Raw genomic sequence first — 22,046 nt, forward strand, 5'->3', positions numbered from 1 at the left:
ATGCAATGGCTATCCAATATCAGTGGCCAGAATAAAAAGAATGACAATTCTTGTGACTTGCACTGACTAGCACTGCACACTACTGAAGCAGCACTTCAGTGCAAGTAGCACTTGCACTGAACTCTCACAATTTCTCATCCTGCCTAGACATCCAAACACTTTTGGACATCCCATACTATAGGTGTAGGACATATAAGCGGTCTAACTTCTCAACCTTCTGCCTGTGACTAGGTAATTGAAAAATATTTTGAGCCATTTAGAACAACTCTGATCTAGAAAGAGGTTTGACTGTATTACCAAAAATACTAGAAATTCTACAATGATGGAAGCAAGAGTTAAGGGGGGAAAAAAATTATCCTTCCTGTAGAAAGGATACTTTCAAGAGGGTCTACTTTTCAAGAGAGTTGTACACCCAACTGAGGGTCTACAAACTGCTCTACTGGAGTCACTTTTAGTGAAACAGCTGTGGGCAAAACATGACTTGGAAGAGAAAAGCAGAAATATGGTTCTAAGGAACATTCAGCAAGCCTCAGGAGGTTGTACCCAAGGTAGCATTTTGCCATGACAGAGGTTACTGGGAGTTTCAAAAATTTTGAGAGAATGATGCAAAATGTGAAAAAGAAAAATATTACAGTATGCAGATATCATGTGAGTGTGCTTAGTAAATGAGGCTTTGGGAAGCCTTCCAATGCCTCAATATGAATGTGTGGTTTGTGTGGTATTTAATTATTATAAACTCACAAATTGTCATCTACTTCAGGAGCTCATGTTTCCTCCAAGTTAAACATATTCATTGATAGGTTAAGCTTAACTGTTTCAACTTTGGTTCATTCTTGACTCATTCTGCTTTGATTTGAAAACAGAATAAAAGATAGTGAGAATTTGGAAGAAGAATTGGAATGCAATATGAATTTTTGATTCAAAATTTTATTTCCAATAAAACATACAAACTTTAATAGTAGAGAGTACCTTTTATACCTTTAGTAGTACCTTTAGTAGTAGAGAGTACCTTTAACAGTAGAGAGTACCTTTTATGAGAGTACCTTTTAGTAGAGAGTACCTACAACAAAATACCAACACTTAAAAAGAATACTGGTTGGATTTTTGCAATAAAACTGGACAAAGAGATAAAATTTATTATAAAAAAAAATAGAATATAAGGGTTTTTTTTTTCATCCTTGAATATAAATATTCTTTCCTAACAGTTAAGTACAAGTCAGTGCAGTCAACAACTCAAGTAAAATTACTTTTTCTTCCCTAAGCCTTTTCCTTTTTTTTTCTTTTGTACGCCTGGGCTTTTCTTCTCTTGCTCTGCTTGTAGGGCTGCTTCACCAGTTGCCAGTGCTTCTTGTTTGCTGAGCTCAGCCTCGAGGAGCTTGCTTCTGTACGCTTCCCGAATGCTGAGAATTCGGCCTCGTGTTTCATCTAAGGATGCCTAGCCAAAAAAAGAAAATCAAAAAGCAAAAACAGCAACACCCCCACCAGCGCATGAGTGTTGACTTACTCACAGGGAAATGCATCCTTTTTACATTTTTATATTTTCTGCATCCTTTCACTATGTTTCACATTGTGTCACTGCTACATGATTTTGTGGGACTTGGTAGGACCTCTCTGCTCTTCTTTTTACCTGCTCGTGCCTTCTTATTGATTGTCACAGTAACACAGCTATGTATTACAGTCTATCTTTTCACCATGAGGAAGAGAAGAAAGTTCATGAAAATCTTTTTCAAATTATTGGCATAATAAGTTAATTGCATAAGAGGATGGATAGGGCAGCAGATTTGTTACCCATCTGGATCTAGTCCTGATTCAGTTACTAACTTACATTGCAATCTTAAATGACTCCTTTAAGATCTTATTTTCAGCTGTACTGAAGTGGCTTGGGAGACAAAGTCCCTTTTTCAGAAAAGCATGAAGGAGCCTAAATCACACTGACCTTCAATGAAACTTAGGTCAAATGGGACTTGGGCTCTTCCAAAAGCTTTTCCCTTTCCATTCTGGACAATGGGGAAACCTGAATATCTTTGTACAGTTCTCTGTGGTCTACAGATGAAGATACTGTAAAAGGCTGATCAGCATAGTATAGGTATTCAAAAGTAACTTTGATTCTAAATTCTTATTGTAAAACATTTTCAATGGCCATGCATTCCAGAAAGAGCTGAGGCACTCCTCTGAAAAGAAACTGACCTTCCAATGTTAGGCATTGGAAATTATACCAATACCTGAAAACCCTGACATGTATTATCATGAGGGAATCAGCAAGTCACTGGTAAAAGACCCTGGCTCCTTGCAGGCCTCTAGTTAAGTACTATACATCAATCTGCCTGGGAACTTACCAAGATGTTTTCAAGTGATTGCTCTAAATTAATTGGTCTAATTTAAACTTATTTTTATTGTCTCTTATCCAGTTTTAGAGCTCTGGAGAGGGGAGAGTCAAATTTTAAAGGTTATTGTTCCACCACTGTGTAACAGAAATGTTTGTTTCAGTTGGCTCTCAAAGCATAAGCCTATTTTGTTAGGATCTGTTCACCAATTTTATTGCTTGAGTCAATGCCAAGGATGGATGTTACACAAATACTATAAAATTTACTGCTTGTAGCCATGTTTCTTTAAGGATCAATAGTTCTAACTATTTGTTTATTAGCTTTATGCATGTTCCAGGAAGACTGATACTATGTTCTGTCTCTGAGCTGCTAGACATATTAGGAAGGGCTCACCCTTCTACATAAATGATCATTTTCCCTATTACTTTCCAGTATAGCATATACAATTCTACAACAGAAAAATGGGCAAACTTTATGTGATATGTGTCTGGTCATATATACCAAATGCTCAAATTATTTTCACTTGCTGTTATGGTGATATTCTTAAAATAGCGCTGTTGCAAAGAGCTATACCAGGAAATGTAATAAGAATGTCATATTAAGAATATTGTATAGCACTATATTGTTTCTAGCAGCTTCAATCGTAACTTTTGTCCAAGTCAAATTTCAGGCTGTTACATTTAGTTAATTTGGTTAATTACTAGTTTAGTAATTGGTAGTCAATACAAAAGTCTTGAGAATGATTGATTTATTTAAAACAAGATATTTGTGCTAGTGCTGGATATCACTAACAGTTAGACCTACCTGTAGATTCTCATACATTTCAAGCATATTCTGCTTCAGTAAAGTTCTAGCATTTTGATCTTTTTTCCTTTCTTCCAAAGCCAGCTCTCGAAGTTCTCTAAAATGGTTGATTTTTTCTGCTTTTTGCATCTCTTGCTGCTGAATGACAGATTCAGTTCTTAGAACAGCCTCAGACATTGTTTTTCTGCAGAAGAAATGTAAAAGAAGAGATTAAATTCACATGTATGATAGCATATAATCCTCCAGGTAAGAATGAGTTACACTTGCAAAAACAATATATCATATTCATTTTATCATATATCATTTTAATATGTCAAAATTCTTAGGTAGCCTTTCATTTCTGTGGTTCACTGGGATTTAATTGTACTTGCTTCAATTTACCTCATGTACACACTGTAGTCTACAGGCTCCCATTCCTTTTGCTGCGTTTGTAAGGTTGAATCTGTAATTGTTTGTGATGTTTTCTTTTCAGTGGTAAGAGAATCTACAACAAAACAGATTAAACTCGTTATTCAGCTGCACCAAGAATTTCTCTTTATGTATTTTTACATAGTTTTTTTCCTGTTTTGTCTCAGCAAAATATATTATTATATGTAAGAATATAGGTTAGAAAAAAAAAATCTTAGTTTAACTTTCAATACTCATGGCAGAATCAAAGTAGTTGCAAAAAGCATATCAGAGGGAAATGTATGTGCCTTAGCTAAATCCACACTACTTATGAAGCAGTGGAAATATAAGTATAGCCAATATAAAATAGTTAAGTAACATGAGAACTGCTTTTGATCAGTAAGGAATCATGTCCTTTAAGGTAAAAATCAATTAAAATCTGAATGAAAAGTGCTTGGGTACAGTTTAAAAATTATATTAATCTTTGGGCAGAGATCTAGTTTGGGAAACACCAGATCAAATAAATAAAAGAAGTCCAGTGTGTAGGAAATGTTATGATTTAAAATTAACAATCTGCAGAATTAATTTTTAACCATATGGATAGTAATAATGTTATGTATCCAATAGTTGAGCCTTTAATGTAGTATTCTCACAGTAGAATACCTTATCTGACATTGTTTGCTACTGTATTGAGCTGTATTATGATATTTCAAGGCTTCCTTATTTCAGTTTGACTGAATATGTTGAAAAGAGTCTGTGAAATCTTATGAGATTTAATGATGATAATAGTTTCCTTGAAAAAAATTCTATTGCCCTATTTATTGCAGTAATCAATGAAACCTCTAAAAATATTATTGGAATTTTATCTCCAGCAAGAGGAAAGAGAAATTTAAGCATTAAAAAATTTTACTCCTCTCATGAATGTGTTTGTGACAAGGCTTACAATTAATCTTTCTGGATGCCTTTTCTTTGGAACACTTGGAAATGCTTCACATGAAAAACTATAGTTAAGTGCAGTTGATTTCTATGAGTTTTTGTGTTCACCTGTGCTCTAAAATTGTATCCATGAGAGACAATGAGAAATATTATCAGTAATGGACAAGAAAGAAAAATAAATAATATTAAATTGAACTTGGTCTAAGTTACAAAATTATAAACACCTTCAAGACATCTCTTTTTCCTTTAGATTCAAATGGAATCTCCTATTTGAAGATCCATTCACAGGCAGTACCTGCAGCATTGCTGGTGAGGATTATGAAGGATCATGGGAGATCAGGTTAACAAACCATTAAGATTAATTAAATGCTAAATGGGACTACTAAATGAGGATCACTTACGGGAATATTAAATTTATTTCACTTTGATAAATATAAACAAGCCTTTGCACATACTATTTCAGATGCTAAACAAATTTTTGGTATCTCTACACTAGTGACCTCTCTTACCAAACATGGAATTGAGGGACTGTTTTTCAAGGAATTTCCAAAAATATTCCAAGTTAATTTAGGGTTACAATTCTAGTGCTAGAGGACTGTCTACAGTTTGCTTCAGGATAACCTGGCAGCATCCAAGCACCAAAAGGAACAGAACAATTAAAGACAGGACCACAGAATTGTCGAGGTTGGAAGGCATCTCTGGAGATCAACTATTTCAAATCCCATTCTCTTTACACCCTCCCGTCAGATATTTAGCCATATTGGTAAGAACACCCTCAGTCTTCTCTTCTTCAGGCTGAACAGGCCCAGCTCTAACAGCCCTTCCCCATATGAAAGATGCTCCTTAATTATCTTGGTAGCCATTTGGTGGAAACCTTGTAGTAACTCCATGTCCTCTTGTATTAAGGAGGCCAGAACTGGGCCCAGCACTTTACACGAGCCTTGCCAGGGTTGAGTAGAGGGGAACATAACCTCCCTCAACCTGCTGGCAATTATGCCCAGGATAATGTTGGTCTTTGCCACACGGGCACATTGCTGGATAATGATCAGCTTGCTGTCCAGCAGGACTCCCAGCTCTCTATCCCAGGGATAGAAATTATAGAAACAAATCATGCACCTTTACCAGGGCTATTCTTTCAATTTACTACCAGTATTTCATGCAAAAGTCTTTTCTAATATTCTGAACGGGCTATGAGGAATGCTTAAAAGCCTATTGTTGAATTTTTCAACCTATGCTAAAACACATGCTATGAAATGTATAAGCTATACTTGAGAATCAATGGTAGGAACTCTGGAACTGTGATAGCTTACCCACTTAAATTTGTGGACATTTTATCTTTCAAGTAATTAATCTCTTTTTAAATATTTAAACTATGATGCTCACAAACAGGATGAAATCTTGACAGAAAGCTATACCCTTACCTCTTTCTCCTGGACTAGGTGATAAACTTCTGATCTCAGTCTCAGCTACGGGTTCCTCTGAACCTTTCACAGCAAACTTATTAAGAAACTGCATGCGTTCCTGAAAAGCCTAGAGATCAAAGTTTTAGTCCCAATGAGAAGAATTCTACTGAATACTTTAAATCCCAAAGATTTTTCAAAAGCAGGAAACTAAGTGGTCAATAAGACAATAAACCTTTGAATCCAGTGCATGTTTCATGCAAGCTGAGATATGATACTGCTTTTTTATTACTGGCAATTGCATTTCCTTGGTAAGATCTACAAAAACATCAACCATGACAAAAGAGAGTATTATCAGTGAGTAACTGTGAAGTATGGGTGGCGGGAAGGAAAGAAAGACAAACACGACAGGACTCATATTTCATGTCACAGTCGTACTCAAGGCATCTTTGCAGCATTTTTTTTCTGAAAAATAACTTGTCAATATTAAACATCCATTTTTTCTAGTAATATATTGAAACCTTTTGTTATTAAGTTTTAATGTGTTGATGAGAAACAATCATTGGTAATTTATGCCAAGGGCATCAAGAGTATATGAGTAAGAATAGTTAAGTTAACCTTTCTGAGGTTACCGTTTCAATAAGATGAAAAGTACGCAAAGTACCACTTTAGGCTTCAGTTATCTTTGATGCCAAAAGCAGGTATCACCATACCACCAAAGACTGTTTGTCTTCTTTAAAATTTGATCTAAGCTCACCAGGCTTTCTCTTAAAGGCTCAGACTAGCAGAATGAACAGAGGTATCACATATCATCTAAGAGTAAGGCATCTAATTCCCACAGTTATAGGGCACATGACCCCAGAAACAGGCAGACCTTTGAGGCAGGGAGATCAAGAAGAAAGGAGAAGGGAAATTACTTAGTACAAATAACAAACCCTCAAGTTAGACATCCATTTGTTAGCATATTACATGTGGATGGATGCTGCAATTTTCTTGATGATAAGTGTTCAAAAAGAAGCCACAGGCATAAGAGGCTTTCAGAATGGAAGTCTTCAACTGCAATTTAACTGAATTTCTAAGAAAAAAAAGGCAAACAGCGTGATAGAACCAGCATTTTGAAGAAACTCTTTACACATCAAAGGAGAGTAATTTCCAGATAATCTTAAGGACACTGCATTTGCATTTTCAGTCTCAGCACTGCCAAACAAGCTGCAGGGTAAGGCATCCCTCCTTAGATCAAAGTTTAATAGAGTACTCTCAGAAAAACTTGGGAGGTCCACATATACAGAACAGAAACTAGAAAATCTGAAAGTAGGAAGACTCGTGACTGGGCTCATTTCTTAAAGTTAATATACAAAAGGCAAAATGTTCCTAAGTCAGGTTAATGGTCATTGATGATGGTGATGTAAGGGGAGGATTTTTATATATAACCTAAGATTTCATTTTTTTTCTATTTATTTATTTAGATAATGTTTTTCCTGTTCTGAATCAACAGTTTAATCTTTTGCTTCACTAGGAATAACTCTAACTATTTTTACCACCCTAAGCAATCCTAGTGTCAAAAGTGATTCCAGATGCGGTGGATACATCTGCATTAGTATTGCTTCTCCAGTACAGTGAATTCATACAGAGGAGCAGATACAGGACAATTTGAGTACTGATATGGCCAACCACAAGTTCTTCCACAAAAGTCTTTCTGGCATGTTTATAATGAGATATACTGGCATGTTTATGGTCAGTGCATTTCTGGCTGAAGGCAGCTGAACAGCCAACCTGTCAATACCTGTCAATAGCAGCAGCTACACTTGTGTAGAGGTAGTAAGTTTTCTAAGGAAACACTTTTCTGTTTATTGAAAAATCTAAAGCCTTGGGCTCAAAAGAAAGGCCCAGTAGATGATCTGGATTCTTGCACAGAATTCACGCAAATCAGCTCTTTTGATTCTTTAAAGTGTGTAAAATTCCTTGTCTTCCATGAAGTGGTGGAGAACCACCTGAAATCAGATTCACATTGTGGGAAATGCTCTGCCTTCATAACTCCTGGATTTGTAATAAAGCTGCCTCAAAGATTAAGCTCTGATTACCTTGACTGCTCTTCCTGGCTCTGCAGACTCCCAAGCTTGTTTCATAGCTTTGATCTCATCTGCTCTCTCAGTGTCCTTCTTCACCTCCAGAACTTCTGCCTCTTTCTGTTCACTAACTAGGCGTAGAGTCCAGTATGGTCTGCTTGAAGCAGCTTGCTGAAAGTGAAGTATAGTAAACAAATAATCTAAATGTATTTATTGATCTAAATCTATTACCACCATTTAGGATAAAGTCACGTTTCTGAATCCTGGGGTCATGAGAGACTTTGACATACATTACTAGACAAAAAAATGTCTGCCAAAGGGAAGGAAAATCACAGCCTGTAGAAGCTCTGTAAAATATTTTGTTGACATGCCTTCCCCCAGGCAGCTTTTAGTTGAGACTAAAAGTGGGCATCATTATCTTCAAGAATTACCTCATCTTGAACCTTGCATCTGTTGTAGTGGCAAACTGTAGAGCTCCCAAGAGCTAGCATCCCAGTGCGATGGGCATGCCCCAGAGCTGGAGATGAAGGCAGAAATCTGCCATAATCTGAAGTTGTATCATGTCTTCATGGCCAACAGGCTCAAGTGCAACAGCAGCCCTGAGTACTGTGAAAGAAGGGCTAAGGCCCTTTTACAGAACTCTGTATGATGAGGTGTACATGTGATTCATAAGAAGGCTTCCATATTTAGTCAACCAAACAATTCAGTAGAGATTTCTTCACGAAAAACTTCATGGAGATGCCCTTTCCTTGAACTACCTGCCATGAGGCAGCCAAAATCCAAGCAAAAGCAATACCATTAAAGGACGAATTTTCAATATCTTCTTGCCTTCCTTTAATCCATCTGCAGTCCATATACAGTAGCCTTTTGGTCAACCATAGAACACACACTATTCTACCACAGAGAATAAGAATTTGTAAGAAGGTTGGTACCATTTTTTTTTTCTGTCACGATATACGACAAGCTAGTGACAATGGTAACAGGCACTGAAGATACATGGGATAGGAATTTCATCTCTCTGGATTCCTGTGAGAGCCCTTACAGCAAATAATTCTAATGAGAGTACCGGTAAGGCAAATTCATGGAACTTAATATACCTGCATAGACAGAAACTAGACCTCGAAAAGGAACAGACTGTGGCTTGCTTCACATTTAAGCAAAGAAATAAGTACATAACATCTCTAAATGCATGGTGTATGTTTCACATGTGCAGTTAATGTTTCTCAGGTGTAAGACTAGGAAGCTGGCAGAGAAAGCATAGAAAAATACACATTCCTTGGATTTGTTCTCACCTGAGATTCAGATTGAGATGCAGGTGATCCTTTGTCTTTATTCCACTTTTCTTTTTCTGTCTTCTCAGTTGCTCTCTCTTTTTGTTTTTTGTTTGCTTTAGGAGTACTTGTGGGTTTTTGTCCTTCGGAATAATCAAACACTAGGGAAATATTGTGCTCCTCATTCTTTTCCCCATGTACTATTCATATGTAGTTATGATGCAAGATGAATTAGAGATATCATCATCATTCATAAGTTTATTTTCCCATACAATATCCAGGGTAAAATAATAACACCAACCAGCCAACATGGAAAGAAAAAGAAAAGTCAGTTAATAGTTGCTCCTACAACAGTTGCTTCAAAATATCATCACACTAAAATTAATTGTTGGACTAGGGAAGAAGTTGGGGACCAAACTTTTAAAGCTAGACTTCCAAGGCGGTCAACTTCTGTGGACTTTATTTGTCCTAAATAGCACTTTACCCAAGGATTAACTGTGAGTTTGCCATGATCTCCACATATCAATCACTGCATTGTTGCCTTGTGTACGGGTCAGACCAAAAAAAGTGCAATGCATGAAATCACAGTGTGAGTCTCAGCTCTTCTACACAGTCTGCATAAATCTCTGTCAGGGCTATGGACCAAGGGAAGTGAGAACATCAATGCAGGTAGAGTCAGTGTTCTCTCATCTCACACCTTAGTGAGTCCAAAAGAGTGAAGAGCAGAAGATGCATCATAAATGAAAGGAAGTGAAGGTAAAGAAACATACATGAGATTTGATACATACTTAAGAAATCAAAGTGATCAGTCTCAGACCAATCAAAATACATTTGGGATTAATTATTTAATTAGCACCTGTATGTGCTATATGTATGAAACATGTTTAAGCTAAGGATGCTGAAAACTGACATTCCTAAAACTTTTATTTTGCCTTGTCAAGGCTGGGGGGAGCTGTTAAGATTATTTGCATGATATGTTCTTGCTTAAAAAAAAAGGAATAAATAAAGAAGGCTGCAACAGCATAGACCTTTAATATCATAAGAAGCATGGTAGTCGAAACAGCCTGGATTAGACCCACAACAGTACAAGAAGGATTAAAGATCACAGTCTGAAATTGCAGTTTCACCCTCACTTTATATTGCTTGAAACATGGAAGTAAATGTCGAAAATTTATAGTCAGTACAAGCAAACAGGTAATTTTTCCTGGAAAAATAGGAAATGAGTAACTGGCTTAGAACCTGACAGTAATTAAAATGCACCTTCACTTAATGATAAGCTCTTTTATTCCCTCTTCACTTCTGTGCAAGATTTGATCCTAAGTTCACTGAAGATTTTCCACTGAGCTTTGGATCAGATCTACAATGTCATGCCTGGGGATATATACAAATACAAAATGGTAAATATAAAACATACACACTGAAGCAATTTAAACATAGCATGGTCATATCATTACATGCATGTTGGTACATTATTTAAATAGCATGAGGAGATAAAATAATAATTTACATAATTTATAGATAAATACATGTGTAATATATAATATACACATATATAGCATATTTGTGTATTACGTGTTCATTAAAAATAAAAACATATTTAAATAATGTACCAATATGCATGTAATGATACCAACATGCTATGTTTAAATTGATTCAATGGTACAAAAGCATATGTTAAAGAATGAAAGCAAAAATCTAAATGGTCTCTGAAAATATTAAGATAATGAAACAACTGCAGGGGAAATGCAAATATAAAATAAATACTGACGGCATTACTTGAAGTTACAGTATCATTACATAAATGGCTTTTCATTTAATTTGACTTTATCATAGCATATTAGCACAATAAATCAGGCTTTTGTTTATGCATTATTCAGTGAATTATTAATTTTTAAAGATAAATTCTTTATTGTTTATATGAACACTCAAGAGAATTTTAATTTGTGAAATGATATTAGACAAAAACTATCCATGTCATTGCATACCACAGACTTCTGCTGGCTTGTAAGGATTTTATAACTCTGATTTTTAACATTTTAATGCTCTAGGCGTATCTACTTTGGGACATCGCTAAATAGCAAGTGAGCTTATGAAATGCCATTGCATGACCATTCTGCTTTAACTCCTGGTGTGGAGGCATAGAACAGGATTCAGCTCAGCTCTCCTAGCTAAGCGTAGGCCGCACTGCCCATGTTCCCCCAGATGTCCTCCCTGCCTTGGTAGATCCCACCTCTTTTGGGATCATCCTCCAGGGATGTCTGCAGTGACACTGGATGCAGCCCACTGCAATGCGAGGGAGATGTGAGTAGTTCCTTGGGGCTTTTTCCAAGGCCAAATGTTTTGTACTGAGATGTGATAAGGTAAAAAGAAACAAGTCGAGATAACAAGGAAAGTAAAATACCATGTCTGAAAAAAGATGCTGCTGTGATTAGTTTGCATTAATATAAAACTTACTCCAGGTGGCACTGTTGCCTTACATGAAAAAGCAGTATCTGAAATTGGTGAAGATTTATTGCTGGAATTTTCCACCTGGATCACTGCATCTTTCTTAAAAATCACATGGCGAAAGGATGTCCTTTGGGCTTTGTGCCAACATTGCTATTATATGAATTATGTGTTTGAAAACTGGCGCTGACAGAACAGCCTAAAATGGCAAAGCTCAGTTTTCAAATAGCTTTTCTACTTGTTCCCAGTCAGAAAACGATTCAGTGATTAAATGCTGCTTTGTTCCAAGTATCTAGTCTAGAAGTCTTCCTGCTATCTAAAGTAAGAATTCCAGATAAATATTACCATTATGATTATATGAAATAAATGCTAAGCAATAAATAAAATAAATATTAGTGTTTATACACTGTTTTAAAACACTGTTGGTGACCTTTAACCTGTGCAAGCTAGTTAATGACCCAGACCCAGTTAATGTGAAATGCAAAATGGATGTGGGTTACTTCAAAAAGCAGCAACTATGAGGGGATAGAAATCTCAACCTTCAAAAGGGATGCTAAGAGGGCACCTCATCACTGACAGCTAGCTCGAGTCTGGCTGATGATAAATGAGCCAATTTAAATGGTGAAGGGCAACAGTGAACTGGAATGCTCTTACATTGACAGGAACACGAGAATACTCACGCTGGTAACATTGACAAGCTTCAGCAACAACAGCTGAGAACTTGCAAAGAAACTCCATGGTGGAGTTATTTGAAAGGATATACACCAGCAGTATGATTGGTATGCTAAGTGCAAGGTATTACTTTGTAATCCGAAGTATACAATGTAATAGAATGTCTATTGTATAAAGTAATCTCTCATCAAAAAGAAAAATCTATCAGGAAAAGTCTATAATCAAAAGGAAAATGAGAACAAATGCATCTAGGAAGCAAATATGATCTTGTGAAGAATGTAACTAATTAAAAGCTGATGAAGTAACTGCTTAAAAAGATGTCTGTACACAGATCTGTAAGGCTACCTGCCATTGCTCCTCAAATATGAAAACTGAATAGGGATTATAGTAAACTAAGAGTATGCATTTTTATAAAGTTCTGGACTACTAGCTGAAAAAAAGACTGGAAAAATCTCAAATGCCACCTCATCTGTAAAATAACAAAACTGTAAAATAGGAAAAATATCTGTATTTTTCTAATCTGTAAAATAAGAAAAATATAAATATATAATATATAAATATATTCCCATACCAACAAGCCAGATACCAATCTACATTTTTGGGGGCCTAAGTTCTGAATCTACATATTGAGACTAATACTGGCAGCAATGATAATTAACAAATAATAAACATAGTAATATTTAAATTAAAACTGAATGCATGAGTTTTGAGGCATAGTTGATTCTGAAACAACATATTATAATGAGAAAGATATTTTAAATATATTAAGAAGCAGGTTAATGTGACTTGAAAGTAAATGGAATATATCCTTATTTAGAAGCACTTGACGACAAGCAAGCAGAATACCAAAAGAACAGATTTTCACTTAGGCTAATTAGAATTTCACACACACAGTGGCACAGTCAGTAGTTAGGTGGGATCTTATATGGCTTTGTTGAACAGTAGAGATTTTATGCTTTCACTGTAACAAATCACACGATGAGTATTACTTTTTTATCACTCTAAGTTCTCACCAGGGAGATGCTTTCAAACTCTGTAACTGAAGGTGAAGCCTCAACTCACAGTTTAGTCTTTCAATCTAGTGTTTTTTATGCATTAGTTAACATTGAGTCCAGAAGTGCTGCATACATGAACTGTGAAGTGTATTCTTACATGACCTAACCAAAACACAAGGCCTAAGTTGAAAGGTTATTGTTTCAGGGATCTCCTATAGTTTTGTTACTGCACGGTGAATTTTGCTCAGTGACAAATTGCTAGATTAAAAAGGGTCAAACAAAAGAGAGTTTTTCTGAAAGAAACACAATAAGAAGTACAATAAATTTATTTGGCTTCTGGTATGTATGTGTGTGTGTGTGTGTGTGTGTGTGTGTGTGTGCATATGTGTGAAGATCCTAGAATATACCAGAAAAATCAAACAATAACTGCACAAGTTAAAGGATCTTTAAAGGAGATACAGAGATGCAAACTTGATAAACAGAGAAAGATTAAAAAAAAAAAAAAAGAGGCAATTTTGAAAAAAAGTTACTGGTTTTCCCAAATATTACTGCCTTAAACTGAAATCAACTGCTATAACTTTAGAAAGCTTTAAGTTTGTAAGAATGCCTGATAAATAACGTCTTGTTATTAGAGTATTTTAAAGTATGGAAGCTGCTCATAAGTTAAGGTATTGACATGTGTAGACTGAAAAAAAATCTTTAAAAAATCCGTTTTGAAAACATTTTCTCTAAGTGCTTCTATATTTAAGATCTAAGTCTATTTGTGCCAGTCTCCTGGTTATGGGAGAAGCAAATCTGGGACATTTTATTTCATTTGTAAGATACTTACTAATATCCTAATTACTTTTGATTTTTTTTTCTAACATTTGTCAAGAGACTCTAAGATAATCTGGAAAAAAATCTGTAATTTCCCTGATTCATCCTGTTTTTAATACATAACATACACTTGGGATTTTTCCCAGTCTTGTTTTCTGCCTGGATTTTTCTCATATCAGTAGAGAACTATACACATATCCCAAAAGAATTGAACTTTGTTCCTCTTATTTGTGTGTTTTCTTACATTATCAGCAGGCAGGTTTCTCAAGCTTCACTGGCAACCTCTATATTTGGATGACTTGACAAGTCTTTCTGACTGTAGAAGCAGAAATGCATGTACATGTATTCCAGGTGTCTTCATAAAACTAAGCCTGAAGAACGTCACATACATTTTGCAGACCATGCTGATTTCTGTCAGTTCTGAAGTTACAGAACCATGCAATCTATCTTCAGTTCTATGAAACACTGAGCAAATAGCTTCGTTGCTTAATTATTTCACTTAAGCAGTGAATAAAACAAAAAAAAAATGTATGGTTTTGGCCCATAGAAATATAACATTTATTAAAAAAAAAAAACTAATAACATGACACATTAGAGTGACATACCTTTGATGTCATTTTTCTCCATTTCTTTCCACTCCTGAACAAACAGAAACTCACTCTCAGTAAGTGGCCAACTATTATGTAACACCAATGCTTGTATAATATACTTGTGAAGCTGTGAAACAAAATACTACATGTTAATACATTGGTGATATTACAATTACAGTAAGTAGTCAAAAGTTCTATAAAAAAGAAAATTGCTATCTATGGAATTCAGCAAATGAAAAATGTAATCGATTTACAAGCTTTCACATTGCAGTATTCACACAAGCTTAACAACACAGTATTAAATCACACAGAATGGTTAAGGTTGGAAGGGACCTCTAGAGATCATCTAGTCCAAACCCCCTGCTCAACCTAACTACACTTTATGCATGGGCACACAAGATTCTTTCTTCATTTGAGGGGAAAGTAAAGTGTCATAGTATTTTATTTTAATTCTTACAGAATTACAAATTATATGTTCAGCAAGCAAAACTAAACTGAGTTGTTGAAACTGCATTCCTTTAAAGATGTCCATGCTATATTTTCCTAGGCATGTGGTGAGCTGGGACAGACTTTAGTCTTACATGTTAAGACCTACTACAGCACTTGGAGCATCAATGCTAGGGCTCACTTCTGACTGCATTTGCAATGGCGGTAGCAGGGTTAGTAAATTACTTTATACATTATGTACACTGAAGAGGAAATAATCCCAAAAGTCTTTTTAAAATTGTTTCCTGCTCTAAAGCCAGTTCTGAATCAGTGGAACACCCATGGAGATTATATGTCAATAATCATTTTTTTCTTGGGGAAAATAAATTTCAAGGGAAATACATTATTTTGATGTCCCTCTCTAAGAAACTGTCGACTCAGGTAGAAGATTTTGTGTGTTTGGCTAAAGAGACTGGCAATACTTGCTTGTCTAGTAAAACTATTAAAGTTGACACTCTTAAATTAATCAGCTCCGAAGCCACAAAATCAAACACTGAAGTATCAGAATTTCAAGTTTATTACAGATGTTTCTTAGCCCTTAGTTGAAAGTTATTCTAGACTTGAGTTAAATCTGACAATGAAAAACATTTAAAGAGGGGAAAAAAGTCCTCAAATTGAAAACGAAAATGTGTCATTCGTATTCATATAATATATTCATATTACCCTCCCCACATTGTTGCAGCTTCCAAATGGAACAATCTTAGTTTTGGATTCCTTGTTCTTCTTGTCTCAGGGTATCAGAATTCCATATTTGTTAAAAAAAAAATCAATACCCCTTCATCACTTTTGCCTCCCTATGATATGCAATTCCTTACTAGCTGTGGACTTCCATTTTTCTTTTCAAAGCTTGTCAGAAAAGATTCATCATCTAGTATAGCTGGACCTTCATGTACAAATCCTGGCTTTAGAGAAGTTTTGGTAATCTTTGGAGATGCAATATAACTTCTTTTTTTGGATATTCCACTTTCTGTTTCTTTCTTTGCAGTAATGGGAAGAAGCTGGGCTTTGCTTGCTGCAAGAAAACAAACAGTGTTACATTTCCAGAAAGCCTATGAGTTAATAACATGAGGAAAACAGGAAAACAGATGCCACCAGAACCTGTAAGAAAAAATGAAATATTACAGTCATTTTTTCATGTTGTGTTATGCTCACAAGGTTTCCATTAAAATGTATATATGTATGTACCTGTACATGTAAACGTACACGTGTATGTGCTCTGTGTATGTACCTAAGGAGCCTGCTCAGCCTTGCTGGTTGGACTGGGGGCTTGGAACTACAGCAGCCTCACTAGGCTACCAGATTCAGGAAGTCCTAAGAATATAGACCACCACTTCCAGCATTATTCAATATGATATATAACATCTAGTATCATTATCTATGATATCTGTCTATCTATCTTACATGAACAGCTACTGGGAAAGGAAAGAGGATTCTAAAAGGGATCTAAAAAGGGAAAATCACATTAGAAATTGAGTAAGAGCAAAAAAGCAGCTTTGCTGGAGTTACAGCAACAACAGCTTGACCATCAACTGGGAAAGAGAAATGTTTTTGACTTTACTGAGGACAGAAGCCTTTCCTTTCCATAAGTCTTATTCTAGAAGCAAAGGATGATACTGTATCACTGCAACACTTCAGTATAAGATAGTTTCATGTGTGTTGAGCAGATGTCCTGGTAAGTCTGCATGAGTTGAGAGGGGTATTAGTCCAGATTCGGCAAGTTTGATGGGAGATGTGTCAGTGTATCAATGCCAAATCAAAGATCAAGAATCTAATGAGAAACATCAATGCAATCAGGAGACATTGTTTCTTAAGGAAGTCAAATGTCAGAGATCACTGAGCATACAGTATCTTTCTTCTCTAAAGAAGAGTGGTTCCTATTTCCTAAGAAAATCCAAAAGAGTTGCAAAATGAGCTTCAGAGGTGTGTCTCTGAGATGCTTTGAAGAAATATTTCATTCAAGATGTCTCAAACTCCTAATTACAAACACTTGCTTTTCTCCATGACATTCGAAATCTTCGGCATCCAAATTATAGGTTGCTATCCCTATGGTAGAGAGACCTGAGACAGAGAGCACTGCAAAGCTGCAGAAAACCATTTACCAAGTCATTTTTGCCTTGGGACTTCAAGGAAAGCAATAGTCTCTTCCTTCTAGCCTATATTTTTGGAGTAATGCAACTCAGCAAATGTCAAAAAAACAAGGAAAAGCTGTTCCTGAGCAGGTCTGTGTCTGTGGAAGACATTCTCAATCAAATATAGCCTGGTGAGCTTTCTACTATGAAGTTCTTCATCAGAAGAAACCATAACCATAGGGCTGTCATTCAAAAGAATTGCATTGGGATGCTGAAGAAAGTGAGATTATTTGGAGATCAGGATCTTTTATGTTCCTCCACACCCACATGAAAACCTTCTGAAAAGAAACAAGTCAGATCCCACATGAAAGAATAATTCCACATACATCCTTATTTGCATGTAATTTCTGATGAGCAGGAATTCCTCAAAACCTGTTAAACACTGTTATCAAAGGACAGTGCAGAGAATTCACAAGAAATCTTCAAAGAAACAAGACCAACTAAAGGTAGACTCTCATGTAGCCAACAGAAAGAGATAAGCTCCTCTGTAGGAGTACTGCATTCTGGATGTTTGGAGATCTGAACTACCCCTCCGGAGGAGCCTACCTCCACTCATTACGGTAAGAGGGATTTAAGGACTGTTATCTTCACTAGGCTATAATTAGTTTTCATGAATACCTCATTGTCCTCCTCTTTTCTCTCTCCTAAATCTGAAAAGTGTAAGCACTTAAGAACTCTGTACTGGTCAGAAGATGATGTTGCCACAAGGATAGCTCAGCTCCAAAATGTGGAATCCTCTGAAAGATTGTTATTCTGCCCTTGCTGAAAAGAATAATTATTAAAGAAGTTTCAAAAAATGTATCCCTAAGCACAGTAATAGATCTAGCAATTGTCAGCAGGTGGTGCTGTAACATCAAAGTACTCTTACGGTGTACATAAACATACTCAGTCTTGGTTTTGCTAAGAAAAGCTCTGACTGAAAGGACTCTGTAAGCAACTCTGTAAGAAACACCTTGCCTTGATTTTAGATTCAAGTGTCCAAACGAAAACTACTGTATTGTATCAGGCTGATATTATTATGAAACTATTGTTGCCCATTTCTGCTCTCCCTACATCAATACACTTGCAGTATTTCAGTACATTTTTTCTTTACTGGCAAGCCAATGTTTTGGGACCAAGTCATCTGCTACATTTCAATATAAGCACATATATTCAAAATCAATTGGCTGAATGTAGTTGGTAAGAAATAAAAGACATTTATAAAACAGCTCTGACTGCAGATGAATTAATGGACTGTGGGCGGGAAAGGGGGATAATGTTTTATTGATGATGCTTGCACAATCGTGTCATTTAAGAATACTTCTGCCAACATCCTAGTCAAATCTGACTGCCTGTGGCAGGCACATGTAGAATATGCATGATACTGAGTATGCTTCAAATGTGAGAATTGTGTCTTGGTTAACTTACAAGTTTGGTAATGTGGTGCAGTGATCGTTTCTGAATATGCTTATTTAATGAAAACAAACTTTTTAGAAACTAACTAGCTACTGACAGTATTAATGTTGTTGCACTGGCTATTCTATAAATCCCCATCTAAACTTGGTGTCAGTATTTACGGAGCATTTATGGCATTTATATTATTATATAATATTATATTATTATTGTATAAACCATAATTTCCAAGAATATCTGCCAAAGGTAAAGAAATGTTATATTTAAAGGGTGCAAAATGCACTTACAGACACTCAGCAGTTTGGCTAATATGATACTCTCATATTGGTTATATGAGTACATTTCATGATCTTTTCATTGAGCTTGGATATTCTGAAAAATTTAGAACATTTACGTGAATTCTTTATGATATGCAGAATGCATACATGTATATAGGAAGAAAATGGCAACATTTGGTCAATTGGTCTAATTGTTTTGTTTTAAATCAACAAACTGTTGTTGACTATGAACAAGCTTCATAGCCACTCCTTCCAAATGATCATTCTCTATGCACTCAAACACACTTAAATGGCACCATAATATTCATTCAACTTTTGAGCAGATTCTATAATCATAACATTCTTTATTTTATTTTACTCTCATTCAAATGTCAGGTCTACAACCTTTTACATAATAAAGTACTTTTCACCACCACTTTTTTTTCAGTTAGAAATCAGTCCTTACACTCCTGGAGAGGAACCTGGTAAGACTATCTTCCTATTTTTGATTAATGTAATAGATATTTTGTGACAGATTCACCTTCAATTAAAATGGTTTAAAGACAGCAATATATTATTTGTGTTACAGTAGAAAAAGAAGGCAGAATAAGAGAGAAAAGTCTAATATTTGTATCTGACTTTATGTGAACTTTCCAAAGATTGTATTGGAAAAGTTCCTCCCACCTATGCCCCCTGATACACTGACAGAGACAAAATATCCTTCTTAGTCATTCTAATTCATTTGCTCCCTTCCAGCATCTGCTGGAACCCACTACTCTTCCCTTTCATCTGATAGTACCTTTTAACTTATTTCAGTCTTCAAGTCTTCAGACTACAATTTTTATGAACATGTTGGATTACTGAAATTTCCTTCTCTTTACTGAGGGTAACTTGACAATTTATTTCAAGTATCTGTGATGATGCTGACTATAATCTAAGTCTTCCTGCTTTTGTTTCCACCAGTCTGCTGTTAAACTATTAATCTATTCCCACATTCTAGTAAGAATAACTAAAAGCAGCTGTTAAATGACTATCATGATAAGTCAGTGACATAGTCCTTAAAGCTTCTCTAACTCTTCCATTAAGGGCAGGACAGCTAATAGGCTATAATTTAAGAACACAGTCTCTACAGAATTTATATTTGCTCTTCTGGAGATAAGGTATAGTTAAGACAGGAGTCATGTCATTTTACCAACACGCCAAAATTAGATATTTTTTCTTCACAGCATTGGAAACTTATAAAAAGAATCATTTTAAAAACATGCTAGAAACTATACAACTCAAAATGGTGGAGAAAAATGCATGAAATATGAAGTGATTTTGAGCTTTAGCAAAATAACAATGCAATATTTGAATGACATGTCTCTGCCTCAAGTTCTGAATATGCCTGAACACAAGCAGAAACATTGCTTTATAGAAGTCTCATTGTTTAAAGGTCTTCATGCAGGGACTTACGGTTTTAATATCTTACAAAACTGACGCATTGTTGTGTCCATGGACAGTACAGTAGCTGACTTGCTAAGAAACTACTGTGCTATTTCAGAAAACCTGGAATGCCTATGAAAAATAAACTGTTTCAAAATGAAATCCCTACATGAACTTCAAAACAAATGAAAAAACACTAAACAAACAAAGAGAACCCCAAAAGCAACTTCAGAAGCATATTTTTCAAGAATGCTGCTGATTTCATAACAAGAAAATGAGGGATTTTATGGGGAAAAAAAGTAATTACCTAAAACCATTGTAAGAACATATAACCTTTAAGTGAATATATGTATCAAATACAGAATACAATACTTACGTGAGGAATTTAAATGTCTTTCATTACTCAAAAAATTAAAAGCGGGGATGACTACATGTCCCTTTCCAGTGGCACTCACAGTTTCTTCCTCGTTATCTAGGACTTGTAGTTTAATGAACACATCAGATTTAGAGGTTTGTACCTGCACAGTAGCAATATGTGATGCTGTGACTTTTACTGAATACCTAAAAAGGAAAGCAAAATTATACCAAAACAATCATACCAGATGGTTCTTTTTTAGAAAAGTATCTAAGCATATGCCGACTTGGAAGTACATGATTAAAAACTTGTGGTTAAGTGTTTTCCTTCAGCATGCTGAGCTAGGTCTTCCCTACTATAGTTTAGGGCTGTGAACTCCTGATCAGTATAAGCATACTTTGCTGTAAAATGGGTGGTCCTGTTTTGTTTGGTTTTGTTTTTTTGCTCTCTTACCATATGTCCAGATGCAGATCCTCCCTCATGTAATGCTAGAATTTGTTCAAAAATACGGAAAGAAGTTCATGGAACTGATTCAATTAAAAAGTAACATGGTAATGAAGAAAAACTAGGATTTGGTTTAAAAGGGTAGAGCTATCTCATTTGATGGCAGCTGTTACTCTGGTCACCTTAAAATACTGGGGAATTAAAAGACTGCAGAATTAAAGATTTAGAATGAAATTCAAAGAATAATTTTATTGCCACTTATAACTTTATGTGTTAAAGTTTTAGGAAAGCTCTAACTATGGAATTTTTTTTTAAAGTTAAAATTCTTAGACTAACCTAAGTTAGCAAACAGACAAGCAAACGAATGCTAAAAAACACCCTGTCACCTTGAGTTCAGGACATCGAGACAAAAACATATTTATATTTTTAAATAAAATTCTTAGAAGACCTTTGACAGACAAAGGAGAAACAATCAAGGGAGACACATAGTTTACAGAATTTCAGTGTATACTGTTCATTGCCATGTCAATTTTTTTTTTTTTTTTTTTTTTTTTTACTGTAGTGGAGCTTATTCGGCATGTTGAATAGATTTTACCTCAAGAATAATCAATTGATTTGAAATACTGACAGTTAGTTGTCATAACATTGTTCTGCCAGGAATCATGGCAAAATATTAGAGATGCACCTTTCAAAATCTACATGTGATCAGCTTTAAGTACAGGACTTGTGCTAGCTTATTGTATAGTCCTTTTCTATAAAAACTTAAGCAGAGAAATTTTGTAACAAAACTAATAGTTTGTATGGTACTATGAGATTAATTTCATTTTTGTTAAGCTATAAAACATGCTAATG

General features: G+C 35.4%; 1 protein-coding gene across 1 annotated transcript in view; it reads right to left on the reverse strand.

Moving 5' to 3' along the window:
- Positions 1 to 1,103: 1,103 nt before the first annotated feature.
- ADGB (androglobin) overlaps positions 1,104 to 22,046 on the reverse strand; it is a 79,257-nt gene continuing 58,314 nt past the window's right edge. Inside the window, 9 exon segments of the mRNA XM_088537071.1 lie at positions 1,104 to 1,435; positions 3,129 to 3,312; positions 3,510 to 3,612; positions 5,873 to 5,981; positions 7,933 to 8,088; positions 9,210 to 9,388; positions 14,722 to 14,833; positions 16,008 to 16,204; positions 20,772 to 20,956. Coding sequence (XP_088393197.1) covers positions 1,244 to 1,435; positions 3,129 to 3,312; positions 3,510 to 3,612; positions 5,873 to 5,981; positions 7,933 to 8,088; positions 9,210 to 9,388; positions 14,722 to 14,833; positions 16,008 to 16,204; positions 20,772 to 20,956 — 1,417 coding nt within the window. The 3' untranslated portion in view covers positions 1,104 to 1,243.

The sequence above is a fragment of the Tinamus guttatus genome, unplaced genomic scaffold, assembly GCF_059628265.1.
Source record: "Tinamus guttatus ecotype Peru unplaced genomic scaffold, ASM5962826v1 Tinamus_guttatus_pri_ptg000716l, whole genome shotgun sequence".
NCBI classification, from domain to species: domain Eukaryota; kingdom Metazoa; phylum Chordata; class Aves; order Tinamiformes; family Tinamidae; genus Tinamus; species Tinamus guttatus.